At 48.3% G+C, this 27,288-nt stretch overlaps 1 protein-coding gene across 1 annotated transcript in view; it reads left to right on the top strand.

The window, feature by feature from the left end:
- The window catches only part of Fife (regulating synaptic membrane exocytosis protein fife), a 42,333-nt gene extending 25,672 nt beyond the window's left edge, over positions 1–16,661 (top strand). Inside the window, exons 10-14 of the mRNA XM_075670101.1 lie at positions 2,478–2,606; positions 3,912–4,004; positions 5,169–5,264; positions 12,593–12,790; positions 14,912–16,661. Of these exons, the coding sequence (XP_075526216.1) occupies positions 2,478–2,606; positions 3,912–4,004; positions 5,169–5,264; positions 12,593–12,790; positions 14,912–15,249 (854 nt within the window). The 3' untranslated portion in view covers positions 15,250–16,661. The remainder of the gene's footprint in view (positions 1–2,477; positions 2,607–3,911; positions 4,005–5,168; positions 5,265–12,592; positions 12,791–14,911) is intronic.
- Positions 16,662–27,288: the final 10,627 nt, after the last annotated feature.

Raw genomic sequence — 27,288 nt, 5'->3', positions numbered from 1 at the left:
GATGTCGTGCTGCTTTTGGCGACACCGTCGTCGTCGTCGTCGTCATCATCATCACCACTACTATCATCATCATCATCATCATCATCATGCCGTCCTAATCAGTCATAACCATTCCACCATTATTGTCATTTTCGGCTACGATCATCACGAGAGTCGTTACATTGTCCTAAAGAACGTCTGGACAAACAGCTGCTGTATGTTATGTCGGTATCTGACCGGGACGTCCGTCTGGTCGGTCATGAACATACACCCTACGGTACTGATTCAATGCTGTCGAGGCTATGCGATTGGGCTGCCGAGTTGCGTTCGTTGGATGACTGATGAGGGCGTTCTTTCGCGGCGATCGCTAGGTGATCTCTTCCGAGTGCCCGCGAACGACTTTAACGCAGCGTGATAGCTGCTTGTAGTGACACCGATCGCCCAATGTCAGCATTGCCCGCGCTCATGCTGCGGGACATATTTAAGGCCAGAGATATCGTCACTACAGTGAAAACAACAGAAAAGGCCGGCTTTTGAAAGAACTTGAGCGACCATTTGGCAGGGAGTGCTGCAGGCATCGAAACGAAAACCGGAAGCACGACCTTGCTCTGTTGTGATAGTGAGATTGCTGTTGACAGGTGAATAATAAAACAGTATTGATCTTTTGAATAACTGAACATTATTGCTTAATGCCCAGGATGTGTGTCGCTGGTAATTCGTTGTGTATATTTAATACACGCAAAACACACAAGAAAGATATAACGTGGCGTCACGTTTAAGTTTTAAGAGGCCTTCGTCCTGCAGTTCACATAAAGATAGGCTAATTATTATTATTATTATTATTATTATTATTATTATTATTATTATTATTATTATTATTATTATTATTATTATTATTATTATTATTATTATTATTATTATTATTATTATTCCTACTTTATTCGTATACCTTCCGTGTGCATGAGATGCAGTTTGGGAGCAAGAACAGCATTACTGACGCCAGGCTCTGGCGAATTTCTTTTGCTGAAAAAACTGTTCGTCCCACATTTCACTTCACTTTCGGGAATTAGCTGAGAGCGAACATGAATGCCCCTCACACACACGTACAAAATAATGGAAAGAGAAAGAGAGAGAAGCTATTTCTCGGATAGCGGAGATTTTTTCCGGCATGCGTATGACCGATGACATGCTACTCCGCATAGGGAAGGGGAGAGGGTATAAAAAGTTCCAGGGGAGAGTTAAAAGAGGGGGTGAAGAAGGGGGGGGGGGCTCGTTAGTTTATTGCAGAAGGCCGCATACTAACGCAAGCATTTCGTGGAGGGGGGCACAGGCACAGTCTGGCCCCCTTCCCCCCTTTCTAGCTACGCCACTGGCTGTCTGCGTCACGAAGGCGAAGGCAATGAATGACGCTCGTCGAAGGAAAAATGTTGATGAGAGATGTATTGATGAGAGATGTATACGTGGAGAAACACGGCACACATCTAATTGCATCTAAGGCTTCGCACCCATTGCTGCACAGTGTGGCTCATCCATTCTGTAATATCAGCCTAGAATGGGCACGCACGCAATAGAACATACCCGGTGCCGAATACCGAAGTTCGGGCACATAGCCAGTGGAACACACCCATTGACCCAAGCAGTGCTTAAAGTCAGGAGGGGGGAGCCCCCTCACCCTCTGTTTATTAAGGAGAGTCTCGCCCCACCCCCCCTCTTTTGCAGGTAAACTGTAGCACAGCGGCACCCATTCGACAAACCACTTGCTTGCACACTTGCTTGCTCTATAACACACAGCGACGTTAGCAATAGGCTTTACTGGGCGAGTTGGCGCACATTTGGACGGTGAGAGCGAACACAAAATGAACACGGACGCGAAATGACACAGGGCAACTGCTCAACCACGGCTGATTTTCGTTGGAACCAGTACGTCAAAAGAAAGATTTCCCCGCGGTTGTCAGACTGTGATGATTAGGCTTCCACCATATGCAATCGAAGGAGATCATCGATCCTATCGTTTTACTAAGCGAAACTGAGGTGTCCCGGATACAGGTGTCATCATTCCGGCGATCGAAGTGTGCCGTTAGCAGCAGCACGCATGCGATAGCGATATTACTCTCTCGGAGGAGCACCGCAATACCACCTGAACGACACAGTTCGCACTGCGAAGAGTGCTCACGCAAGCCTTTGCGCAAGAAAAGTGACTGCACCCTTTTCTTTTCGAGGATCATGGTGAAGCAGCCCGTCACGAATGTGGAGTTCCTATACCGCATTCGCTCTAAAACATCTTTATTCTACAAACATTACCCCTCCCCTCCCCTGCTCCTGCGACTATCAGCAAATGTAATTTCGCGCAGCCTCCAGATGCTGACCACCAGTCGAGGATTGTTGTTCTCCCGATTTCTTTCTCCCTAATCTCGCGATTACCTAATTGCGCATAAGCCGGGGGGCTGACGTTACTCCTTTTTCAACACTCCCCTTCGGCTTCACGGACTTTGTTGCAGTGCTGCATCCTGACGACGCTTGGCAGGGCAACCCGGTTGAACGGAAGTCGTCGGCACCATCCGTATACTCTGTCTCACCCGTAGCAGGCGGAAAGAACCGCCAATTGCTGGCCCAGGACAGCCTGCCAGGTGAGAGGGCACTTTTCTTTTAATAATAATAATAATATAATATTTGGGGTTTTACGTGCCAAAACCACTTTCTGATTATGAGGCACGCCGTAGTGGAGGACTCCGGAAATTTTGACCACCTGGGGTTCTTTAACGTGCACCTAAATCTAAGCACACGGGTGTTTTCGCATTTCGCCCCCCTCGAAATGCGGCCGCCGTGGCCGGGATTCGATCCCGCGACCTCGTGCTCAGCAGCCCAACACCATAGCCACTGAGCAACCACGGCGGGTCACTTTTCTTTTGACAAAGACGGCTCCTGAGCGCAGCTAATTCCGACAGCGGCATTCCGGGAACACTCCCCAAGAACGTGCATTTAGGCTGCAGCACATAAAATCTCGGCAGTGGAAACATTCCAAAAACTCTCTGCTACGCGGTGTACTATGCTGGACGCATTCGTTACCTATGTACGCAAACACAGGCGGTCGTAGTTAGGTATGAATGCCTATTTAGTATTGAACGCTGAGGATGGCAGCCAGGACTTGCGTACCAGATGGCGAAATCACAAAGTTCTTCGTTCGTAAGAGCTATTTGCCATTGGCCCCCCGTCTTCGCTAATTATATGTCCAGCATTACGATTGGCTAACGTGCGGGGGGAGAGGGAAGAGGGGGGGGAGTCTGTTCTGCAAGTGTCTTCCTAGCAGACTGTCCGTTTCGGTCACCGCTGATGGAGCTGAACAAGAAGGAGGCAAGCGCCCCCAGCCAATCTCCTTTTCACTAGTACAGCTCCAGCCAAGCAGCTACGGCAGAAATCGACAGTCAACTAGGCGGAAACTTACAAAATACACTGTCTTACCTCCCCCCCCCCCCATCCTTTTCGCAGCTCTGACGACCAGTTCTAGTGCAACAACTCGTGAACACGGGCCTAGTATTTAATAGTAGCCTGCCTAAGTCTTGGGGTTAAAAAAGGAATTTGCTCAAGGTAAACAGAGTTCAGCACGTTCTATGCTCGCTTGAATTCTAATTCAGCAAACAGGTAGAACGCGTGGTTGCTGTATCCTCTATTTGACGTCATCGCCGAAAGGTGACGCCGTCGGCGCTGCTGAGCACGTCTGCGCAGGTCTACGGCGTTTCGGTATTACGTAAACTAGAATACGTTTGCGGCCAGCCTATAAAGCTGTACGTCCCGTTTATTATTTCTTTCAAAAAAAAAACATAAAAAACGTCGGCTTGTATCTGTATCTATTACACTTGTCTTCACGCCTATTTTCTTCTTCATTTGACTTGTTACCGAATATGACCTCGCCCTCGCCCTCACCTTTTTCGCAGAGTTGTACGCGTCTTCGCCAACACAAGCTCCGGAACGGGCCAAAAGCGCCAGTTTCAAGGTTCGCCGCAACGTCAATCTTCCGGACACCGCAGGTGAGTGATCCTCAGCGCGCTGTTCAACTTCTCGGACCAAAATGCAGAACGTGTAAGAATAAAAAGTGACGCTCGCAAAAGCTGCTCCTTCTGCTCTACTATGTTAGCTAGCCTTTTTGAGGCACCTTGTACCTCCTTATAACCTTTATATCACAGGGTGTTACTCCATCTGTCGGCACAACTCTTGATTTTATGTTGCATACGGACACACTTATACGTATGCGGATCCAGGCGCAGTGTTCACTGAAGTGTTTTCCGTTGAGTAAAAGTGCACTGAATAGGATGGCGAATTGATACCAGATTTTACACGTACTCCGGCTGACAGATACGAAGCACAACAGTCGAGAAATGCACGGAAAGACAATAGACGTATAACTGGATTCGTGTTTGAATTGGTCACACAACAGACTCGCGCGCATGCTGGTCAAAAAAAGAAAGAAAAAGAAAATCAAACCTGCACAAACCTGCAGGACAACGAAATAATTGCGTTCTATTACATGTGTCGCAGAGGTGAGCAGTGGACAATTTGTTGATAGGCGAATACCTCTAGCGACATCAACATCATCATGAACGTCAGTCTAGGTTACGTCCACTGCTTGGTGAACGCCTCTCCCCCTTCGATCCCAAATTGCCCCTTTCTTGCACCGACTGACCCCACCTTATGCCTGCAAATTTCCCAATTTCGTCACAAGGTAGATGCATGGCGGGATGGTTGGAGCCGATTTCTTAGGAAATCATGTCTGCAGAAGCCCGCAATACGGTACAAAAGTCGCGAAACGGAAGGTTGTCATCCTCCACCAGTCACCAGTCGGGTGGATGACGATTTCCCCTATCTTGTGCCAACTTCATCTATCCTTTGTTAAAAAAAACTCGCAATAGCGTATTCTCCGATTAAACGCGTAATTTCGAGTGCTGTACCTGATATGACCAGTGCCTGGACGAGTTGTGTCGCTAGTGTTGTGGGCCGCTTCAAAAATACAAGTTCTGTCACTCCTGTCCCGTGCGGCCCTATTATTTCTGTTTCACAACTGTTCTTCTCTCGTAGGATGCTACGTTTTCGATCGCTGCGTCTATAGAACAGTCGCGCACGTTTCGTTGTTTGAGCACCTCGTCGAGGCACCCCTGTAGTGACACATGCACTCCGCGTTCCCCTTCCTCGCGTAGCCATGGACGAGAGGCGGTCGCTTCCGAGGCGAAAGCTTTCACGGACGGTGAGCCTCAAGTCGGACGAGAGGGTCAACCACGTTCCACTCAGCAAAGGTAGGCTGCAGCTCGCGACGTCCTGTATGTGAACGCGTGAGCGCGCGTGTAAATATGTGCCCTAGGGCGCGGCCTCCGAGATCCGATGGCGTGCGCTGCCGTGTGCGCCGCCGGATCTCGGAGGCCATGTCTAGAGTTACTAAATCCAGGTATTCACTACTAGAATGTTTCCGTGTGCAGCGAGCTGACACACGTGTAGAGTTTCCTACAAAAATAACCATAGAGGAAACTCCGGCACACGTCTACGGTATCTGCAAATTTGGCGGTTTGTGCGGGCAGAGACCAACTGTCTTGCTGCGTATAGAAAAAAATTTGAGGGGCTTGCAAATTTGAAAGATAACGCGGAATAAGCAACGCCCCAAGAACGTTTGAAGTCACAAGCACAAAAATAAATAGACAAATTCGTGTAGTCACCCTCATTCCTATGGTAGCGGGACAATCGCAATGGTAACTCAAGGGTAGCCAGCCGGTCTATGCACTAGTTAACCACCCTGTCTTTCCCTAGCTACCTTTCCTCCTCCTCCTGTAATGACGCTCTATGAATTGACAACATGTACTTGATCCATGGACTGGCGTCGCCTGTGCTTCCTTTGTCAGAGACACTGGTCTCAACAAGACACCATCATTATTTTGTATGTTGCCCGTTGTGCTGCGTCTTGTGTACGTTGTGTATCTGCGATGCATGGACTATGTGTATCCTTCTATTTCTCATCGTTCCCACCTAGCGTACACCATGTTAGGCGTGCCACCAGACAAGCACTCTCCCTCTCTCTCTCTCCCTCTCCGTCGCATATCATACACCCTACTGATAGAGCTACTAACTAATCACCGCCGCTCGATGTAGTATATGCCCTACTAAAATGTTTCCGTATGCGGTAAGCTACGACGTGCGTTTGGTCCACGGGCTAGCACGACCCTTGCGTCCCGCTCAGTAAAAGCGCTGTTAACCTGTCATGGAGACACCACTGTTCTCCACGAGCCACCTTAATTAGTTAATTATGTTAATTGTTCTGGTTTGCTTCGTGTACGCTGTGCGCCTGTGACGCGCAGTCTGCGTATCAATGTATTTCGCATTGTTTCCATTTTGAGTGGCACGCTAGGCGCACCACGAGGCAAGCCAATATGGTTCTCCTTCAACAGCTTTTTTCTCAATATCTCTACAGTTATGTCCATGTGCAGCCCAGCCCATTAATATGGTGTCGTAGTACATCACACACAGTCATCGCAGGCTTACGTCAGAAGATCTATGGGAGTGGGGGGGGGGGGGGGGATGCTGTGCTCATATAAGGGCTTATTTAGAGAGAGTCATATATATCGATACATACGGTCTTCTGAACGCTCTTAGTTGGTAATATACAAATCGGCCTTTGAATACATTTAAGGCCAAATAGAGCCATTCTTACACACTTATGTGAAAATATAAAGCCTCACTCTCATTCATATATAGCCATATATGTGGTAATACTTAAGGCATTATGTAACAATGCCTTACTTGAAGTCATATTTGACAGTATATGACCTTAAGTGGACTCTTATGTGACATTATAAGACAGTATATACAGTCACATATGGCAATATGTGGTCCAATAGTATTTGCGTGGTTGTATGTGCTTATCTGCGTGCTTGTATGTCCCTGCTTGCTATTGGAGGCCTTAACCGAGAAAGTGTAAGAGTTTGGTTAAAAATTAATATGCAAAAGAGCAACGGCAATGTTCAATAGCCTGGTAAGGGAACAAGAATTCAGGATCGCGAGTCAGCCTCTAGAGCCTGTACGGGAGTACGTTTATCTAGGTCAATTACCCCAAGAAGACCCTGATCTTCAGAAGGAAACTTAGAGAAGAATAAAAATGGATTGGAGTGCATGCGGCAGGCATTACCAAATCCTGAATGGGAGCTTATCACTGTCGTTGAAAAGTGTACAATCATTGCATTCTAGCGGTGCTAAAGTATGAGGTAGAAACTCGGAAGGTAACAAAGGAGATCTAGAACAAGTTGACCACACAAAGAGCGATGAAATTAAGAATGTTAAGCGTAACGTTAAGAGACAGGAAAAAAGCAGTGTGGATCAGAGAGCAAACGGGTATAGCCGGTACTGTAGTCGACATCAAGAGAAAAAAATGCAGCTGGACAGGCCGTGTAGTGAGTAGGGTAGGCAACCGGTGGATCATTAGAGTTGGAGAATGAGTGCCAAGTGAAGGGAAGCGCAGTGGAGGACAGCAGAAAACTAGGTGGGGTGAGGAAATTATGAAATTTGCAGGTGCAATTTGGAATGAGCCAGCACAAGACAGGGGTAACTGGAGATTCCAGGGAGTGGCCTTCGCCCAGCAGCAGAGATAAAAATAGGCTGATTACGATGACGATGATGTCCCTACACGCCCACATACAAAACATATAAAGGCCATATATGGAATTTCCGTAAGAGCCACTAAGATTTGCCAGACAGCTTGCACTTGAGTTTTCAACGCATGTCTAACACGTTCCTGCTTCACTAAACGCTCCTTCCGAGGATCTTGTTCCTGCGCACTCGGTATACATGCTTCGTGCCCAATTTGTCTGGGTTGGAGTTCGAGTCCACGCTCCCTATATAAGTCTTTGGTTGCCCCGCACCGCCCCTGTTTGCACCATCTTCGGGTCCGCGCAAGACGTCTTGTGCAGTGTTGTGCAATACAGCAGCTGGCCCCCGTAGAGTGGGAAAAAGGCAGATCGCTGTAGAAGAACCGGAAGCTTTTGCTGAACAAAGCGACTCAGGATGACGCCCCCGCCGCCGCTGTTACAGTCGCTAAACACGTTAAATACCATACATATAGCTCGAGCATCTATGTTATGCTACAATTATATAATTTCACGCACATTCCGTTTCCTCTCCATGAAAGGCGCGCGAATTTCGCATGAATTCAGTTTCATATTTCCGTAAGAAATGCGCAGAAAATTGAGTGTTATCTTTTTTACGGAACGTCGCGGTATAGGGCAGGTGCGAATGTACATTGAGCATGGCGCGACTTGTAAATTACACGCAACTTTCGATAGGATCTTGCCGCGAACCTCGGTGTATACACATATATTTGAAATGTCTTGCTCGTACCACGCGCTCATTGTAAAGAGTCTCGCACGCGAGTATCTTTTTCTCCTCAACTCTGCAGTTTGCCAGGGAGTCGACGTAACGAAGCGGCATTGTCTAATCATCCGGTTATTCTGCAGTCGAAGGGAGCTCGCAGCGAAAATCTGAGATCGAAGGCACGCTTCCACCATCGATGTCGCTTTTGTCGTGCACCTGCTGCAGCATAGCCGACCAGCACTACAAACAAGCGGAGCGTTTATGAACTAAGAGGCATAGTACAGACGAATGCAGCAGACGAACGCCGGGACAATCCTGTTTTTCTTCTCAGTTCGCAGTTTTGAACGACAATGCGCGCAAAGTGACCTTTTGAAATTTTGACCACGTCTATTATTTTTTTTTGGGGGGGGGGGTGGAGGGGGGTCTAAACAAGAAAAGTCAAGCCAGTAAAGTTTGTTTAATTTTGTTTCCCAATGCGGAATGCGACAGCAGCGCCGCCGCAACTTCGTGACGTCACGCTCGGCAGCTTGTTTACGCTTTCGTTCATGCTTGCAGGGTAGTATACATTGCCAGCATTTGTGCCGCCGATATACACACACCTCGTGTCGCAGAAATTATGCCGACTGTTTGCGCTAACCGAAAAGGTCAGTATACAGCGTCTCCGGAAATTATGTGGCTTTCGACCCACAAAAGAACTCGGCTTCACAGTGAGTGCACATTGCATGCGGGCGCGCGTTTTGTGAAGTGTAAATTGCCTTTCGAGTGGACCGCGCTCTTTGCAACAGCGAAGTTTCTTTCAATACGGGCAGCGGGTCAACCTCAGTCAAGTCCGAATCACACGCGCAGGCAAACACAAACGCGTAGGCCGCGTGCCGTGATGCTTGTTACCTCCGCACGAGGCGCCACCATCGCGACACCCTGCCTCCCTCCTATCGTCACTTGGTATTGACGTAAAGGGCACTATTTACGCAGAGTTTAGCTTCACCTGAAGCCGCCGTGTCCTGTTCTAATGCACTTTTTGTAAAATCGTAAATACTCGGTTCCGGAAACTTCCTTTGGCTGCGGGCTTTCTCCCTCGACAAGTAAACAGTGCTTCGCTGCGTTCGATCGCTCGTTTTTTTTTTTTTTTTTTCGTTCTTAGGCGTACTCGGAACCTAACCTTTAATAGGAAACCTTTGTACTGACAATTGCTACACGATTCCTATGCTTTCATTTGGTACCAATAACTGCCGCACTGTTTGGCAGGCCCTGGTATGTTCCTGACAGCTCTTTATGTTCTAAAGTGAATGTTTTAACGTGCAGGACATGCAGTTCCGCGCTCGACTAGGGGCTTTGTTTGTTAGCATGCTTGAAAACGTTGCTCGTGCTACATCTTTCAGTCATTCTGGTTCGTTGCATCTTTGGAAATGTGTGTGTGTTTTTTTTAGTGGTCTTACTAGCCTGCGCACTCAACGACATGGGCGAGAGAACTAACGAGTCTGATGTTAAACGCCATACGTGCACCAGATATTAAGTACTACACATTCCGAATTGGCCGCCCCGCCGTATGGTGGGCGCGACAATAGAATGATTTAGCGCCGCAACCGATACCGGCTGGGTGTGGGAGGTTGCAATCGGTGATGACCGACCCTGTCAGTGCCAGGGGCCGTCACTCTGCACTCACAGCAAAGTTGAACGGTGTTAGGCTGCTGAGCACGGGGTCGCGGGATCGAATCCCGGCCACGGCGGCCGCATTTCGATGGGGGCGAAATGCGAAAACACCCGTGTGCTTAGATTTAGGTGCACGTTAAAGAACCCCAGGTGGTCAAAATTTCCGGAGTCCTCCACTACGACGTGCCTCATAATCAGAAAGTGGTTTTGGCACGTAAAACCCCAAATATTATTAAAGTTGATCGATATTTATTTGTCCTATCGATGTCGCGACTTACAAGAAAGGTGCAGCATGATTGCCTCACTAACACGGCTACTAATACGGATAGAGGCATTGTGCACAATTAAGGCCTGCAAGAGAACCAGAACCACGACAAAAATATGTTTGCGAGAATGCAAGGGAACACAAAAAAAAAAAACGAACACGCGAACGAATTGTCGGGCATTCGCTCGACAGCAGCCAGTGAACAACGATGGCGCGGAACGCCCGAAAGGAGCGGGCCCCCAATAAAATAAACAACAAATAAACGAGCGCGCCCTGCGCTTCCTGGTTTCAAACACAGGAGACTGGACAATGTTGCGCGCCAGCGCAGCAAATTGTTATCGACGCAATGTCGCATTACCACGAATGTCACGCTATCTGTCTACACGCTCGGGGCAAGCCACTTGCCACGCCTTAATGGGGCGTGGCAAGTGGCAAGACATTATCTGTCTATCCACCGTCGAATGCGAACAGTGTAGACCGTAACGCATCTTCGCGCCAAACCTTTCCTTTCCTTTCAAATACGTTAGGAGATCATTTTTATTTTTTACGAACTTGCCTTAACAGGTAATGCACTGGGTGGAACGATAAAGAAATGAAAGGAGACACGAAGGATTTCACCCACGTGGCATCTCTTTCGGCCGCTCATGAGGTAACGCCCAAATGATGATAACACAAAAGGGAATCTAGAAAAGCAAGTGAAATTGGGGGTGTGCCGAGGGTTCAATTTGATGTCTTGATACCGTTAGCTCATTCTTCTGAAGGTGTCGTCAGAGCTCGCGGAGGTCACGAACTCTGCCAAACTCGGGCCTTCTTGCATAGCACCCCTGGTCTATTTCTTTGTTATCCAGTATTTAAAAAAAAGCAGAAGTCGGGACATTTGGCCATCCCGACTGGGTCGGAACAAGCGACATTTACTGAAAAGTCGGGATCGTACGCTAAATTAGGGACGGAAGCAAACCATATGTGAAACACGCGCGTACGGAGCTCATCAGACCGTTGATCCGCCGAATTCTGTTCGCACTTACCGAAGTCGTTTTCCACTTACTTGAACTAGATGTGAGCTGCAAGTGACAGCGGTACCACGCCTTATTCTTTTATTTCACGTTTTGCGACATGCCGTCACCTGCTGATCAAACTGCGTGCATTCGGACGTATACCACGTGCACACTTCGAACGTTCTGCGAACTAGCATGCGTGAGTTGACATTTTACGTTCTATTTTAATATTCAACTTTCTTGCTTGTTTTGCTTTGCTTGCTTGAGCATGCCATATTCGATATTTACTGTTTTGACGAAGCGAGAAGGAGAAGCCGGCATCACCCACGATTCCAACCTCTCCTAAACAGACACATTGAATTTTTTTTTTAAAGCAGGCCAGTTTGGTGGCCGTTTCGCGTCGTTGTGCACAGGGAACGTTAAGTGTCTGCACCGCCCTTTCAATATGCGCGCCTGGAGATAGAGAGAGAGAGAGAAGTAGTAAGGGAAAGGCATAAGGCGCGCCTATAGAGAGAACGGCATAAGCACGCAACGGGACAAATGCAGGGCGCTGGCTGGGCTTGCTTGTTTCCCCACTTCAACATGAGGGGCACCTTGCATCCGAAGTAGGGTCGTTTCGTGTCGCTGTTTGCATGGCAGTGAACGTGTAGGGTTGCATATACTTTCGCGATATTGTGCATCCTTGCATAGCGTGTTACATGCCTCGATAGCGGCGTATGTGTACAGGATTTTTCACGTAACTTCTGCTGAGGATCTTTAAAGAAGTGGTTAGTCACAGCTGAATGAAACCAACGGCATATGGTTTGCCGTCCGATGGCGCTCCTTGAAATATCCTTTTTTTTATATTCAGCTTTAGTAGTCAATTAACGAAGATGAATTATGCAACATTTTTAATATTCTCTTTAGGGTCAAGCGCGTTTCGTTGTGTTGTAGAGGGGGTTCGGAAACGACCGATCCAACTTTTTATGGCAACGTACAAGCTGCGTGGCGATTTTTTTCGGCGTTTAAAGAAAGTCCGCGAAATATGAAATATGAAGCGCCCCCCCAGCCTCCCTACCCTCCCCACGGTGCCTTGCGCGCGACGGAAGACGGCGCGCTTCCTCCTCGCTTCTGTCCCTGATCGCCGCCTCACCCTCGCGCGCTTTCACTCGCACGTACAGCATACGGCTCACTGCGACGGTCTTATCGCCCTTGGACTTTATAGGGAACTTCACGGCGACGCCGACGGCAGAAACGCGCATGGAGTGTCCATATAGTTGCTATCACAGTACAACGACTACACTGTCGATTCACACGAGTAAATCATAGCTCGCTGATTATCCACCCGCAGAGACGTGACGCGCGCGCGCGCACCACCTCGCAGGCGGAAACGACGGTGGTGACAGCAGCTCCGGCTCGGACCGCTGTCTGCAGGAGGTGGGGCCCGGCCAGAAGAACTCCCGGCGAGACCTGGCCCGGCTCGGAGAACTCAAGCTCGGCTTCATCATGACCAAGGGTCAGCTCGAAGTTGAAGTCGTCTGCGCCCGGGGACTGCCCCTTGGCTCGGGAGGAACGCCACCCGGTAAGCTGATTAAAAATAGTTGAATTATGGTGTCAAACGCTCCAAAACTGCACTGTGGATTAGGACGGACGCTGTGTGTGAAGGGCTCCGGATTAATTTTGGCTACTACGTCGAGGTATTTAGACTGCTTGACTATGGGCATGACTTGCTGTTGAATTGATACCACGTAATTACTCGTCTCTTCATTAAAGATCATAATGCCTGATTTCTCTGTGCTGAACTTGAGGCCTAGATTTTTTGCTGCGCTGCCCCGGATATTCGTCTGTAAATCTCTCGCATTGTCCGCTAGTAGCACTATATGTCTTCCGCATACATCAGTCCGGGGACCTTCTGTTGCACCATTTGCCCATTAATCATTAGATGAAACCCTGATTCACTGCTTTCCAGTCGTCTTTCTATGCCCTTAACATAAAGCGTGAACAACAATGGAGACAGAAGACATCCTTGCTTCAGTCATTGGTGTATTTCCACCATTTCGTTACAATTTCAGCCTTCCTATACAATTTGTACTCGGTTTGTCTCAATATTAAGATTAGACGTTTATGATCATTACCCAGGTTTGTTTGTTTTTTTCGTATTCGTCTGTCGTCACTTGCTCCAGTCGTTCGTAGACCGTTTCTGAGACTAAGGCGTAGTCGATACATGACTGCCTGTCCTCGCAGTGCCACGTTACCTGCCCCACGTTACCCATCCCAATTCCTTCGCTCTACCGTGTCGAGCAAAGCGCCGCGCCCCTCGGCCGAACAAGATGCTACGCTTCTCAAGAATTACCGTGAGGTGTATTGAAGCGCTGTCTCACAACTTATGTCGAAGGACGGTTTCACTTTCTCGGTTTGAACTTTCTCGGCTGTCCGTGTCGTTTGTTTGAAAACGTCCTGTGAGACACGGACAGCGCTCGTCCGTGTCGTCTTTCCCTGCTGTCCCCGTCAAAACCGCGCTGTTCTGTTTCAAATATGGCTTACCAACTCGCCCAAACGTCCTTTTTAACGGGTGTTCGAGAGCGCATGCGCACGCACCGGTTACGCCAAAGACGTAGGAATTAAATGGGCATCATTTATAGCGGTTGATTAAGCGCTTCACGAGAGCTTCGCTTCAGATAAATTCCAAGAGGTGTGTTGGGCGTGCATAATTTTTGAATATGTTAGCATCATGCAGGACACTCACCGGCTTTTGCAGTCGGTGTCGATGCGAAACGCGGCGGGTCTATTCCAGAGGCACTGCAATAAAAGGCTAGAGTGAGCACGAAGTCATGTTTTGTGATCATATTTGGCACCGCGGCATTTAAGCGGAAACTGAACTCAAGCAATGCGCCTGCAAACATTCGTTCGGTCTTATGACTGCAGCCTGTAGGCCATGCGAAGAGGTACAGTCTTCGCCAATATGAAAGGGAACGCCGGATTTGTCTTTAAAGCAGATGATTTCTATCTTCTATGCCTGTAATGGGAAAAGAAAGTTCTATGAGCGAGATTCTTGGACAGGAGAACAACATAAGAAATAGCCGTGAGTGAGCTTCTGACTTGAACGTTTCCAAGGATCGCTGCTTCAGCACAAATGAAGTGTTCTCTTTCATATTGACGAAGAGTGGTGCACATGGCATTGGAGATAACGCAGCCTTTGACTTGAGGCTGCGGGGTCTACGTGTTTCTTTTTTTTTTCTCATTGCTCATCGGAGCAAAGGAGTAGCCAGAGGCTTTAAGAGGTGTCCAAATGTGCTTGCGTATATTAAGTAAAAGAGAGACATTGACGTGCACAATGTAGTCTACTGTTAAAGGGCACGCATGAGTGCTTCGCATGCGCGAATGTTTCACTCCAGAACGCGCACAATCGCCTATAGCGTAGCACCTGATTACTTGTGGGTGGTAACGCTAGAACCTCTCTACGCCTCCTGTACAGTTCATTGAGAGGACATCAGCCGGAACTTGTAGCGAGAGTGTCAGCCAAAAGATGGTCGTAGTACGTTGGCGCGTGCTCTTTTAACAGTGGAACGGACTGCACACAATCGGGGAAGAAGCCCCGTGCACTTCTCTCCGAGTGCACGCGTTGATTCGCGCCTTATCGAGGTGTCCCGCGCCACTTCGCGTCTCACTCTCCGCTCTGTCTTTTCTTTCCCCCCCTCGGCAGACACGTACGTGAAGACGTACCTGAAGGAGGGCGACCGCCAGATGCAGAAGCGCAAGACGCGCGTCGTCCGCCACTCGTGCGAGCCGCAGTACCGCCAGACGCTCAAGTACACGGCCGCCGACGTGCTGGGTCGCTCGCTGCTCGTCACCGTGTGGGAGCGCGCCCGCGGCTTCGACCACAACCAGCCGCTGGGCGCGGCCCTGGTGCAGCTGGACCGGCTCGAGCTCAGCCGGCTGACGCTCGCCTGGTACGCGCTGCAGACGCCCGCCGGGCCGGCGTCTGCGTCAGGACCGCGCGGCAACGGCGAGGACGACGACGACGACGACGACTCGCCGTGAAACTGAACAACTCTGTGCGCGTGTGTGCGAGCGCGTGTGTCTGTGTGTGTACGTGCACGTGATGAGAGAGACGCCGTCTCCCGGTTTTCGATTGACAGGGCCACGAGACGGGGAAATTGCCGCGCCAAGGGCGCCGCTGCTGCGTCGACGTCCGCCGTCTGTTTGTTTTCCCTGCAAGGTTTAAAGCGGAAGAGTGATGCCGCACTATGGTCGGCGCATTGTAGACAGCCAGACGCTGTGACTGTCGCGGTAGGACAGCGTATCGGAGCAGGGAATAAATTAATGTCGAGGTTTCCACGAGAATTCGGGTAACGCAGTAAAGGTAAGGTTGCAGACATCGACCAAGTCAAATACGGAAACGTATGTATGGTTTGCATTCACGTCATCGCGGCCATCATATCTTGGGCTACTAGAATGTCGAGAAGATGCGTAAACGAGCAAGAAAACGAACGGCGACAAATGGTCGTCGTCAAAAAGCAAAACAATGCACGAGGGACATTACGGCACACTGACGTCATCGTGGCCGCCATATTTGGCTACCAGCACGCTGCAAGGCTGAATTCATAACTTCGCGTGAAAACTATTTATTGTCTATTTTTCCCTCGTTGATTTGGTCAGGACTCTAAAACGGCTCTAATTTTTTTTTATCTTTGGCTTGTTCAGAGCTCTGGGGCGTCTCTACTTCAGCTTTGACTCTGTCAGTGGCCCCACCTTCGTCGTCAGGAATCACACTGTGCCCTCACGCTGTCCCGTACTCTTCCTATTTGTAGTCATTCGTCATGTCTTTTTTTTTTTTTTGCGCTAGCTGCCGAAGTCTCAAAGTCGAAAGGAGTCTGCGTACTCTTCGTTGCCAAGGAGCCGCCTTGCTCGCCCAAGGCTTTGACGGAAAGGCTATAAAAGGATATTTGCGGAACCGTCTGGCTATTTCTGGCTTCCCTGTCTGGACTTCATTGCCAAGAGGGAAACGACAGCAGCATCAGCAAACGGCAAGCAGAGGTATCACTTTAAGGCTGTAAAAAGCACCACGGAGGCGCTTCCCTGCAGTCGCAATCGAAGCTAGCGAAAGAGTCAACTACGTTCGCTCTCTTTACGCTCCTTGGCGTGTCCGTAAAGAGTAAGCTGCTTGCATCGGTTTCTCCAGCACCTTGGTATTCGGAAAGCGATCTCGCGCCACTGTGGCCCGTAAAACGAAACTAGCCCACCTGGAATTCGTCGACGCGGGGTTTACAGAACACCCTCTGCCAGTATTTGGCTGGAACCTTTTAAGGAGTCGACCACCTCATTTCGCGACCTCGCGAGGGAAGCTGGCGGAAGGCGTTGACGACGGCAGTTGGCCATGAACGTAAGGGCGTTTCACCGCACAGCATTAATGCATTACAGGGTTTGCACTGTGCGCAACGGATCACGAAAAAGAGGCACATGTTATTATTACTTTTTTTTCATGGCGATGAGAAGAAGGATATTCGTCGCAAACAACAACTCACTGACGAGTGCATGAGAATCTTGTTGCCGGTGTGTGATCAGAAAATTAAATACTGATACTGGAAAAGTCTATCGGAACTAAGAACTGGCCTACAGGGTAGTGTAAGCACCTTGCTATGTCGATTTTCTTTTTCCGAAGCATCTGGTTACACCTCACTTTGCAGAATGATAGTAATCATAAAGTTTGGCTACAAAACAATTCGTTCACTAATTGCAGAAAGCCGCGTTCTGCAAGAAAAATCATAGTGTTGTAAAGAGACAGCGTCACTCGAAAGGCACGCTTTCCAAAAACTTACGCGTAATAGCATTCACCTGTTGGGAACAGTTAATTTTGCGTTAGAGCATTGTCTTTCGGGCTTCTTTCTAACCTAATAACGTGAATAAAATGTTTTGAACGCGCTGGCAGTATAGCAAACGATGCGTCTGTTTATTGTTTCAGCGCGTGGAACGAATAGAGATGGCGGAATCTAGCGTTTTAATAGCGTTTTAATAATAACGGTTTAATAAGCAAATAACAGACGTGAGCCCGTAGCAACAACGCATGAACTCTGCGACTTTTAACGCGACCGCCTCGATGAACTTAACCTAGTTTATCGCGACTGCATAGCCGTTATCATTCTGCGCAAATAAGTGATAACTACGACGTTGGGTGAGGATAGGTGCTCCAAATTCCCGACAAGCACTGTTCAAGTAAGTATAAGAACACCCCGATAATAACATGGGCAGGAAATTTGAGAGCCACTTTTTCGTTTTCTTCTTTCCTCGGCTCGTAGTTCGAATACGCCAAAAACGTATGCGGCCCGGCCGCTCATTTGGCTCGCAATGCTGCCAACGCACACCGACTCGGCGGTGACTTGTCCCAAGAACATTCGCGTCTGGCCAAAAAACAAGCCGTACTTGCTATATCACATTCAAAGTCAAAACGCCCTGTCGATCACGGCACTTGTGTAAGAGAGCCTGTCGTGAAACTCTTACGAGCCTTCGAAGACAACTACGTCGTCGGAGGCTTTCGAGTTCTTGTCGGATTCGGTTGCCTCTTCGTTGGGAATCGACCGACTCTTCTCCATCGGAACTCGTCGAAGAACGTGGCAGCATAAAGCGGCAACCACGTCTTGTTTGTATAAAGCGGCAAATACCTTCTTTCTTTTTTGCCCTTCGAGTGCTTCAAGGACAGATCGGCGCCGTGACACGTGGTGACGAAGTCGGCTGCACGTGACGCCCAAGTTGCGCGCATGACTGAACCGATTCTGCGTGTGCGTGCGCTCCGTGCAAAGTGTTCGTGTGTTTATGTGTGTGTGCGACAACGCAAGTCTGCGCTACATTACCCGACGCCCGTTCACACCCTCGAAATGCGTTCTCTCACACCTTCGTACGGTTCACCGGCCGCCGAGTGGAGGGAAAGCGACCGCGCGCTAATCCTTCTGCAACTTCACCACCAACTTGGATGTGTGTTTGTGTGTATGTACGTTGTCGTACGTCTGTGTTGGCGCGCGTCCTGGATTTCAGCCTTTGCCTTGCCTTGCCCGCCAGTTTTGGCTCCCTTTGCATATAGTTACAACCACCGCAGAAATCTGCTGTTGGAATGTCGTCGACGGGCGGGCTGCGTACATAGCAAATGCCCATACATATGTGGATTTTCGCAGTCTGTAGACCATCTGCAGGCCCATTGTAAAACGATCTACCTTCCCGACGTCTTGTCCCTTCGCCTGTGCAATATTTACACGTTGAGTGTCGACAATGTTCGTTGACGGTCCAGTTTCCTTTGGTCTGTGTGTGGTTCACAGGCGTCCAAAAAGCATTGGTTCCAGAATATCTACAGACAATAGTTGATAACAAGTATAAAGCGAGAAGTCTACAAGTATGTTAATCTATAGACTTTATCACAAAGCACGTGTAGACTTTCTATATACTGCCTGCACTATTTTTAAAGAGTAATCCGGACGTCAGTGCCTTTTCGTTTCAGTTATTGGTACCGCAGTCTCATGAACGATGACGCTGCACTCTGTACACTGTACGCCTGAGAAAGCAATGCCTATCGCAATATTCGCCTTATAACACGCCGTCGCTGCAAAGGGTGTAGAAATGAAAGAGGGGAATAAATTGCTGCAGTTATACTATGTGCATATAACAACGCCATGTTTCCCGCTAGGCCTCGGTCAACTATTTTCTTCCGCGTGGGCGTGCGACGAACAAGTAGTGCTCGACTTTACAACTAACACATAGCAAGAGTTTTTGCATCATGCCAGTCGCTAAACTCGATCCCCCCCCCCCCTCACCGAGAAACGGTCGGAGTTAACATTTCACTTCCCCTGGCATTCAAAAAAGGCATCTTTCCCACGGCACAGGCATCAAATTCGGCGACGTCACTTAGTTTACTCCGTCTACGACTGGTGACGCGGCAATTCGTTATGCCTCCAGCATCTTACTTTAACAGGCGCGTCAAACTTTTGGCACGCGGAGAACACAGGATGGCCGCGCAACTCTGGTGTGACTAAAGAACTCCGATCCACAAAGATCGCAAGGGATGGCGGAGCTTGACGGAGCACTCGATGTGCCAAGGCTAAAGCCAAAAAAATACTAGGCCGGTTCCTCGCAAGGCTTCCTTTATCCGAGAGCGCTTTCTCATTATGGTCGGCGTTCGATCACCTGCCACTCGCCCGAAAGTCATCGGAGTGATAACGAGGAAATCGCGCCGCAGCGACGGCCAATCACCGACGTCACAGACTTAAGAGGTCTTTCGCGAATCCAGGCCCTGATGGGTTCAACCGGAAAAAAAATGCACGCAGAAATTTAGTAATAGAAAGTGTGCACTGAATGGTTACAATAACACGCGAAAAACAGGGGTTTTTCTTCCCCCGTCGTGTTATCTTTTTTCGCTCCCCATGCTCCCTTATCGCTCCATTATCGCTGCCTTAATCGTTCTTCCCACACAGTTCTTTGTCCGTAACATTGTAGTGGGCAAAGGAATGCAGATATAATTCAAACTGCTCCCTTAACCCCTCGAATCGTGCGCGTTCCTCTTTGAGATACGCATGCCGCACAATGAAACGCAGCTCGCAATACACATGTCTCCGACATCAGCGTTTGTTGTGCCCATTTCCATTGGGTATATATGCAGCCCGTGCTTTCACCTCGCTTCTGACGCTATTTCTATACACTGCTTCGTTTTCCTGGTGGCGCCCTCAGTCACCTAACAGCTGGAGGTAACCCGCGCACAAGCGAAGAAGTGCTGACCAACCCAAGTGTGTAGTCTATAAGCCTAAGTCGCACCTAGTTACCAATCGACGAGTGTCGATGTTCATTGCTTTATTTTTTTTCCACCGGAAGGACGTCGATTTGCGGAATACAGCAGTATTGTCTACAACCTGGTGCCTCTTTACGTCATTGGCTCGTACCTGTGACGTCAGCATCAAGGGGGCTCGCACGTTTGCTTTTTCAGACAGGTATAAAACAATGTTCGTGAGTGTGTATGTGTACACCTTTAAGCTCGGTAAACCTATATAACGTTGCGTGTTTTCACATTCAAATATAACGACCGTGCTTCTACCATAAATAAAGATAAAGGCCGTGTTAGTCATGGTGTTTCGGTCACCTTGAATCTTATGTAAATGCAACCTTAGTGTAAGTAAAATTTGCAGCAGTAATTCAGGCGTGACAGCAACGTCATGGCTTGTTTTATGCGTTATAATAAACCACGTCTGGTACCGAACTTAACCATGGATTCATGCTGCAACGTTTACCTGTAGAATTAAATAAACTCAAATACAAGCATGGCTGTTACCTTCGAGTGTGAAAATTGGCACGCCCTGTAAAGATTACTCTTACAAGAGTCTACGGCGAAATGCGACCAAAGCGTATTTTTTTCCTGTGCAGTCACAGCTGAGAGTTATTTTGTGGTCGGTGCACAGCGCAGGGAGCGGCAAAAGAAATATGAAAAAAAAAAGAGTACCTGTGCCTCCTGTAGAGCGAGTCTGTATAGCTTTATTTTCATGGCTTGTCAGAAAGCTCTCTCGGTGTGCTAAGTTCAATCGCTGTTCGTTGTTGTTGTTGTCGGTGGTGGTGTGGCGATGCGTGACGCAAACACTCACTCACTGCCTCACCCCCTCCTGCCTCCTCACGAGAACCTGAACATGGGGCTTGCCTGCATGGCTTCCCAATCCATCTCTTGCGCCTCATATAATGTACATTATCTCCGCGTTATCGTGCTCGATTTCCTGTGGTCGGCTGTGATCCTCGGTATGCTTGCGTGGCGGTGGAAGTGCGTCTGGTAGTAGTGAGCAAACATACTTCTCTGGCCTCCTTAACGTGGCGATCGGCCCCGCCTGAGACGAAGGCGCCAAACCACATGAGGCGTCTTTTTCGCGTATCTTCGGCGTTGGCGCGCCTGTCTCGCGCTGCGCTAGGACCACGCCGCAGACCCGCCCGAAATGCTGTTCCGCACGGTCCCCTCTATTGGAACGAACGCCTCATGGTTCGCATTTCGGCCTTTATGACATCGTCGGCACACTCCCCCCCCCCCCCCAAAAAAAAAATGTAGGCCAGAGATACGTCGCATGTGGTTGCTCCATTTTTATACCCCTCCTGCATGCATCCTACTAAGGCAGCGTTGGTGACGTCACGGCAGCGTTTCGCACATGGTAATCTGCAAGTCAAGAGTGGGCTCAAGTTTCACAGGCGATTCTGTTCAGTCAGGTGATACGTAAGAGACAGGTCCTCCACATTGACGCGCGACCGAATAGTATATATTCAAAAGACCGATGAGAGAGATATATAAAAACAAGTAACGAGAAGAAAAGAAGAATATGTAAATGCGTTTTGTGCCTCCTGTAAAAGACGTAATGTCATGATCTTGACTCACAAGCAATGCGGTTTTTTTTTTTTTTTAGTCTAAAGAGCGATACAAATATTGCTACAAATATTCTGTTAAAAAAATACGTCTAGTTCAGCCTCTGAATATATTGCTTGTTCCTGCCTCCCGGCGAAGAATATAAGCAACGTATTCCACTGTTTTTTTTTTTACTTGCTATCTAAGTTGCTTGCTAAAGCATAGGAACGCTTGAACCAATTCACTATAGCTCAGTTCAGAACCATCTTGTGGCAACGAGTCATCATGAGTTTATACGTACATTCCTGACGAAATCAAACGAGTGGCAACTTGAAAGGCACACACTGACAGGGGTCCTTTTGAGTAAAATTAGTCGCGTATGTAACGACGTGATCTAGCACAGAAGCACAACGCACAATTTCTTGCTGAATATATTTTTGCCAAAATATTTGTTTTATGCCGAATGTGCAATAAACAGAAGGAATCGCGTTATTTTCCGGAAATTCTGACAATTATTCTGTCCAGTAATGTATAAGGAACTCTTTCGTGTGCACACCTTTCCTAAACTGCGAAGAACGCGTCGAGAACCGATAACCTCGATGAGCGCTGCTATCTCGACGCGCAAGCTTCAGAGAGAGTTCGGAGCCTGCAAGCACGAGTTCCTAAAAGGCTGGTTGGAATAGCCGCAAACTAGCGTGGTTTCGTGTTGTCGCGTGACGCTGCCCCCTCCGCATGTTTTCCCACTATGCAACAAAATAATATATGTATATTTAAAAAAAACTAGAAGCAACAGCTTAGGTTGCGTGCATGAGCGTGCGAAAGAACTGGCTGCATTTCACGCCCTGTCACTCAACCAGCATCTCGCCTCCTTCGCTCTACTGTTTGGGCGGCGCGGACATGACGACAAAACAAATGTTCGCAGCGCTTGCTGTGCAGGTTAGCAAGGACGTTGATCCGCGCATGCTCACACCCCCCTGCACAGTCCGTCGATATCTATATAAACAAACACTGTATAAAACACACAGCAAATGCCTCACCCGGGGACCGCATTCGCGGAGCTGTTCTCAAGCTTTCGCAGATGCGGCCCCTGATTCGCTGCGAACCCCACCGGCGGACGCCAGCCGGAGCGCACCCTGCGATGATGTAAGCGGTGCGCGCGGAAGTGACGTTAGCCGCGACGGCCGGAAGTGGGCGGAGTAGGCAGCTGCAGTGCGCGGGCGATTTCGCGACGCCTGAATAACGTAACACCAAAACATTCCCGTCTTCGCTTCAAAGCAACATCGGTCGCGTGAAAGCAAAACTTGGTGGAGTGGCACGCGGTCGAATAGTTAGGAAGTTCTTTCGCGTAGCGCGACAGCCCGCAATGCATCGGGAAACACTATATACATAGTATGCACGTGACGTCACATCCGCTGCTGTCGTCTGCTTTCGCCATCTTGGGGTACCTTATCAACAGGCGCGCGCCAGCGCGCGCATAGGCCTATAGGTTCCCGAGATGGCGCTGCTATAAACCGGAAGTCGCGGAGTATCGTTGAATGACGTACGTGCATACTATGTATTGACGTGTGTAGAAGGCTTGCCCGTGACGTCGCAGACGCCATAACGGGGCACCATTCGCAGCTTCCACGGTGCTACTGAGGATGTAGACTGGAGTTTAGTGCATCCGATTAAGGGGTACCTTTTTCACGCGCTAACAGGAGCTCAACATGGCGCCCACGATAAAGTTATGTAAGCCTCATAGTTTCCTAGGTGCAGATATCGAAGCATTAATCCATTCGGCTGCCATCAGGTGGGCACGACCCTACTTACCATCACCTAACGACAAGCATGGAAACAGCGTGGATACCGCTAATCATCTCCCCAAAGCTTGGAGGCATAGCAAATATAGAGATACACGTCGAGCGTGAAAGGCCGCTTTGCTCTTGGGGTAACCAGCCCCGGTCACACGTGACTTACGAGGGATAGAACTGGTCTTAAGTGGCGCAGGTATGACAAGCATCCACTTGCCCCGCCCCCCTCCCCCCCACCCCGCGAGCGAGATTCACCGCCCACTTTCGGCCCGCAAAATGTCCCGCGATGCCTTTATCCGTGTGATTCCGTTCACCGAGCACTGTACATGTAATAATCCTTATTTTTCCACACACTGTACAGTTGTATATGTACATGCATCATACACACGAGCCGGTCAATGCAGAGTATACGGCGTACCAGGGACGCGGAGCAAACAGGTTATATATCTCTCCATATATAAGTATATACAATAAGCGTGTACAAGCCACACGGTATTTTCAACCTCTCTTTGCATATAAACGTCTGTATCGAATTATATCCTCCATACCTATACATGTTCCGAGATTGTTAAACGCGGGTATTTTTCTTTTCTTCCTTGTTTGTTTAAATATTTTGCGTGTGTGCGTGTGCATAGAGTACACTGAACTTGTCTTCACAAGCCGCTGAACTCTTCGTTGAGTGTGGTGTCGTGTCTAGCTTTGGATGTCGCACAGTGAAGCCGACCCTTTCTCGCGGAAACATTACCGTCTTCGAAATTCACCGCAGTCAGTCGGGTGCTCGCACCTCTAACGGACACGAGGTCTTACGCGTAGCACTAATTTGCATAAAATTTGATTTTGTTGATGATGTGTACTGCTTTGCCCGGTGCGTCAGCACAGAGGACGGTTCGTCGTACAGGCCCCTCCCCCATGACGATGGAGCTCTGAAGTTGTTTATCGAGACCTATATTGTGTACGAGAACATAGCTGCCAATGAAACCTAATACTACCAGCAATGGAGGGAACGTCTACGAATGAAAACGTGGGGCAGGAGATTTGTTCTAAAAACCACCATGTCCGTGCCCTCAGTGCGGCAGTTTTGTCCCATAAGAAGCTCTTGTAGCTATCCCGGATTATACGCTTTCCCGCTTGCGACACTGTTTTCTTTAATTTTCTTCTTTTTTAAAAAAAAAAGCCACAACCAACCACGGTCTTATAGCATTATAACTGTAGCAAGTTCGTGTGCTGTAAAGCTCATTTCTCCTAATACTTTGACTGATTCCTGCATTATTGGATCCTACGTTTTGATTGCGAGTCGATGTCCTTCAATTTTCACCAGGAATTTTTTTTTCTTTTCCGGCGCAGGATAGCCTGAGATTAGTGTCAGTGCCAACCGGCACGGCATGTTGTGTCCTACTGCCTGTTAAAATAAAAAAAAGCCACCGCGCCACGTCAAAACAATCTTTCAGAGTAACAGCATAGCTGCTCGGTGCATCCGCTTCGTGACATTTAACTATCGATGAACGGGTTACAACAAAATGGCAGCCGACTACGTTAAAACACTTTAACGCAGCGAGCCTAATCATGACGGGCCGGCACTAACGTACTGGGCCGGTATCGTTATCAAACCGTGCACTAAACATAAAAATACCGTAGTCCATTGTGTCCGCGCGAGATCCGAGCGCAACCCGTACTGTCTGGTCCTAGCAAATAAGTCGTTCGAGAAGGCTCGGCTCAACTGTGCCCACATTTTCCAGCAGCAACTTACCGTTTGTTGTGTATATCATCGTGTCATCTGTGCGTGCATTCTAGGTGTTGTTTGCCGTGTACCACGCTGCGCGAAGCGCGCGCGCGCGGTTGCCGGTTTTATTAGTAACCGGTTTCCGGGGTGATTGGTCACTGACGAGCGCGGTTGCTGCTAACCGGTTTTCATTGTGCGTTTATTCGTCGGTGCCCCCATGCTACAACATCGCGACGCCTGTTTCCTTGGCGTAAACTGCGTATATGTATCTCTGACGCGTGCTGTTTGTTGAAGCAAGAGACAATGGACGAGAGTGAGATAATAAAAAAAAGAGATTATATAAGCGCCGTTATGATTGACGATGAAATAAATGCGGACTATATGGAACGTTGCCATGAGTGCCGGAGTCTGAGTCCTTCCCTCTATGTCTACTATATATATATATATATATATATATATATATATATATATATATATATATATATATATATATATATATATATATATATATATATATATATATATATTCGTCAAATCATAAGAAGCTAACAATGAATACCAAGGACACCTATATATGCTCTCTTTGGTGTTAATTGTTTGTTGGTTTCTTATGATTTAACTATAGTTAAATCATACTATAACGAGGCGCCCGATAATTATAATAATAATAATAGTCGGGCGCCTCGCTTTCATTCCTGCTCGCTCATTTAGATATATAGGGTGTCCCAACTATCATGCACCAAGATTTTACAATATCCAAATGCCACGTAGCTGGGCAGAACCAAGGTAACGTTCGCCGTCGCTTGGAGACGTTCCGCTTATTATATTTCGCATTCCGCCTAATCACATTAGTCTTAATTAATGACCCATTTCTCAAACATTCAAATTCAATATTCATGCACCTAAATATTCAAACTTCTCAAATTCCCAGCCATCGCATCTCAAACACACAACGGGGACTGAAAGAAGTCACTGGCAGATGCCAGTGATGTTTGTGAATTTGAAAAATTGTTAAACATGTATTTTTACGATTCCGCTGCCACTTGATGCACCTGTATATATGGTCTGCCTGTATTTAAACCCTCCCTGTAAGAACCCTCAGCAGAGGGTTGACAGTATGAAGAAATAAATAAATAAAAATAAATAAAGTCGACGTATAGTCAAGATCGTACACGCGCTGATTGCCAGCAGACTGACCTTCAGCACCCCTCACTTTACCCTTAGGAGCAGCGACGTGCGAAAGTTAGGCACCCTTATAAGACGAGCGCATAAACAGGCGTTGGATTTTCCGCCAGGGGCCCCCGCAAAACGCCTGGAATGCACAACACAATAAGCGAACTGATAGACGAGGCACGCCTGGTGAGCCAGAGGGAACAGTTAGCGCTCACTGTTCACGGCACCCAGGCCACCCCGTTTCACTCAACGAGAGGGTGCAGAAGGAACGCATATCCCCGGAGCATTGAAAGTGAAAGTGAAAGTTTATTTTCTTCCCAACGAAAAGAGGGCGCCAAGACAAAAGGCAAGAGCCTGACAAGGTCCCGGCCACCCGTAAAACAGCTAGCATTGTGCACGAGCACTTCGCAACAAGTTCACAATGAATTTGTTGTGAAGTAGACACGCTAACATTCGTCAGCGTGTCTACGTCGCATGCCGATAGCCTGGAACATGCATCCCCAACGCAACAGAGGCCGCCAACGTGGTCGCGCCGAATCGTTACGGGAGAAGTACGCCAACTCACACGACACGTGATACAGGGACGCGGCGGCCAGGTAAAAGGACGGAGGCGCCCACGCCGTCGGTGTCCTGGACTAAACGTTCTCCGTGAGATCGCCGCGGCAACGATGCACCGCATCGACACCACAGGAGCTGAAGAGGCAGCCATATAGTCACAGCCATATAGTCATGCGTCGTACTCCCCAAAAAAACACGTCGCGATTTATTTATTTATTTATTTATTTATTTATTTATTTATTTATTTATTTATTTATTTATTTATTTATTTATTTATTTATACTGCAATCCCAACCTAGGGATTATGGCAGGGTGCGAAAAAGAACTAAGCACTTTCCCGAAACAGGCAAACCGCACACAAAAAGAAATAAGGGCACAGATTGAAGCTCTGCAGGCAGCATTAGGAATACGACATTTGAACACGATGTCAAACAGTAGAAATAAAGTAAGCAATAGAACAATAAACTGACAAAAACGTTAAAAACGACTCG

The sequence above is a fragment of the Dermacentor variabilis genome, chromosome 9, assembly GCF_050947875.1.
Source record: "Dermacentor variabilis isolate Ectoservices chromosome 9, ASM5094787v1, whole genome shotgun sequence".
In the NCBI taxonomy this organism is placed as follows: Eukaryota; Metazoa; Arthropoda; class Arachnida; order Ixodida; family Ixodidae; genus Dermacentor; species Dermacentor variabilis.
The sequence above is the reverse complement of the archived record's forward strand: the minus strand, read 5'-3'. Positions and strand labels throughout refer to the sequence as shown.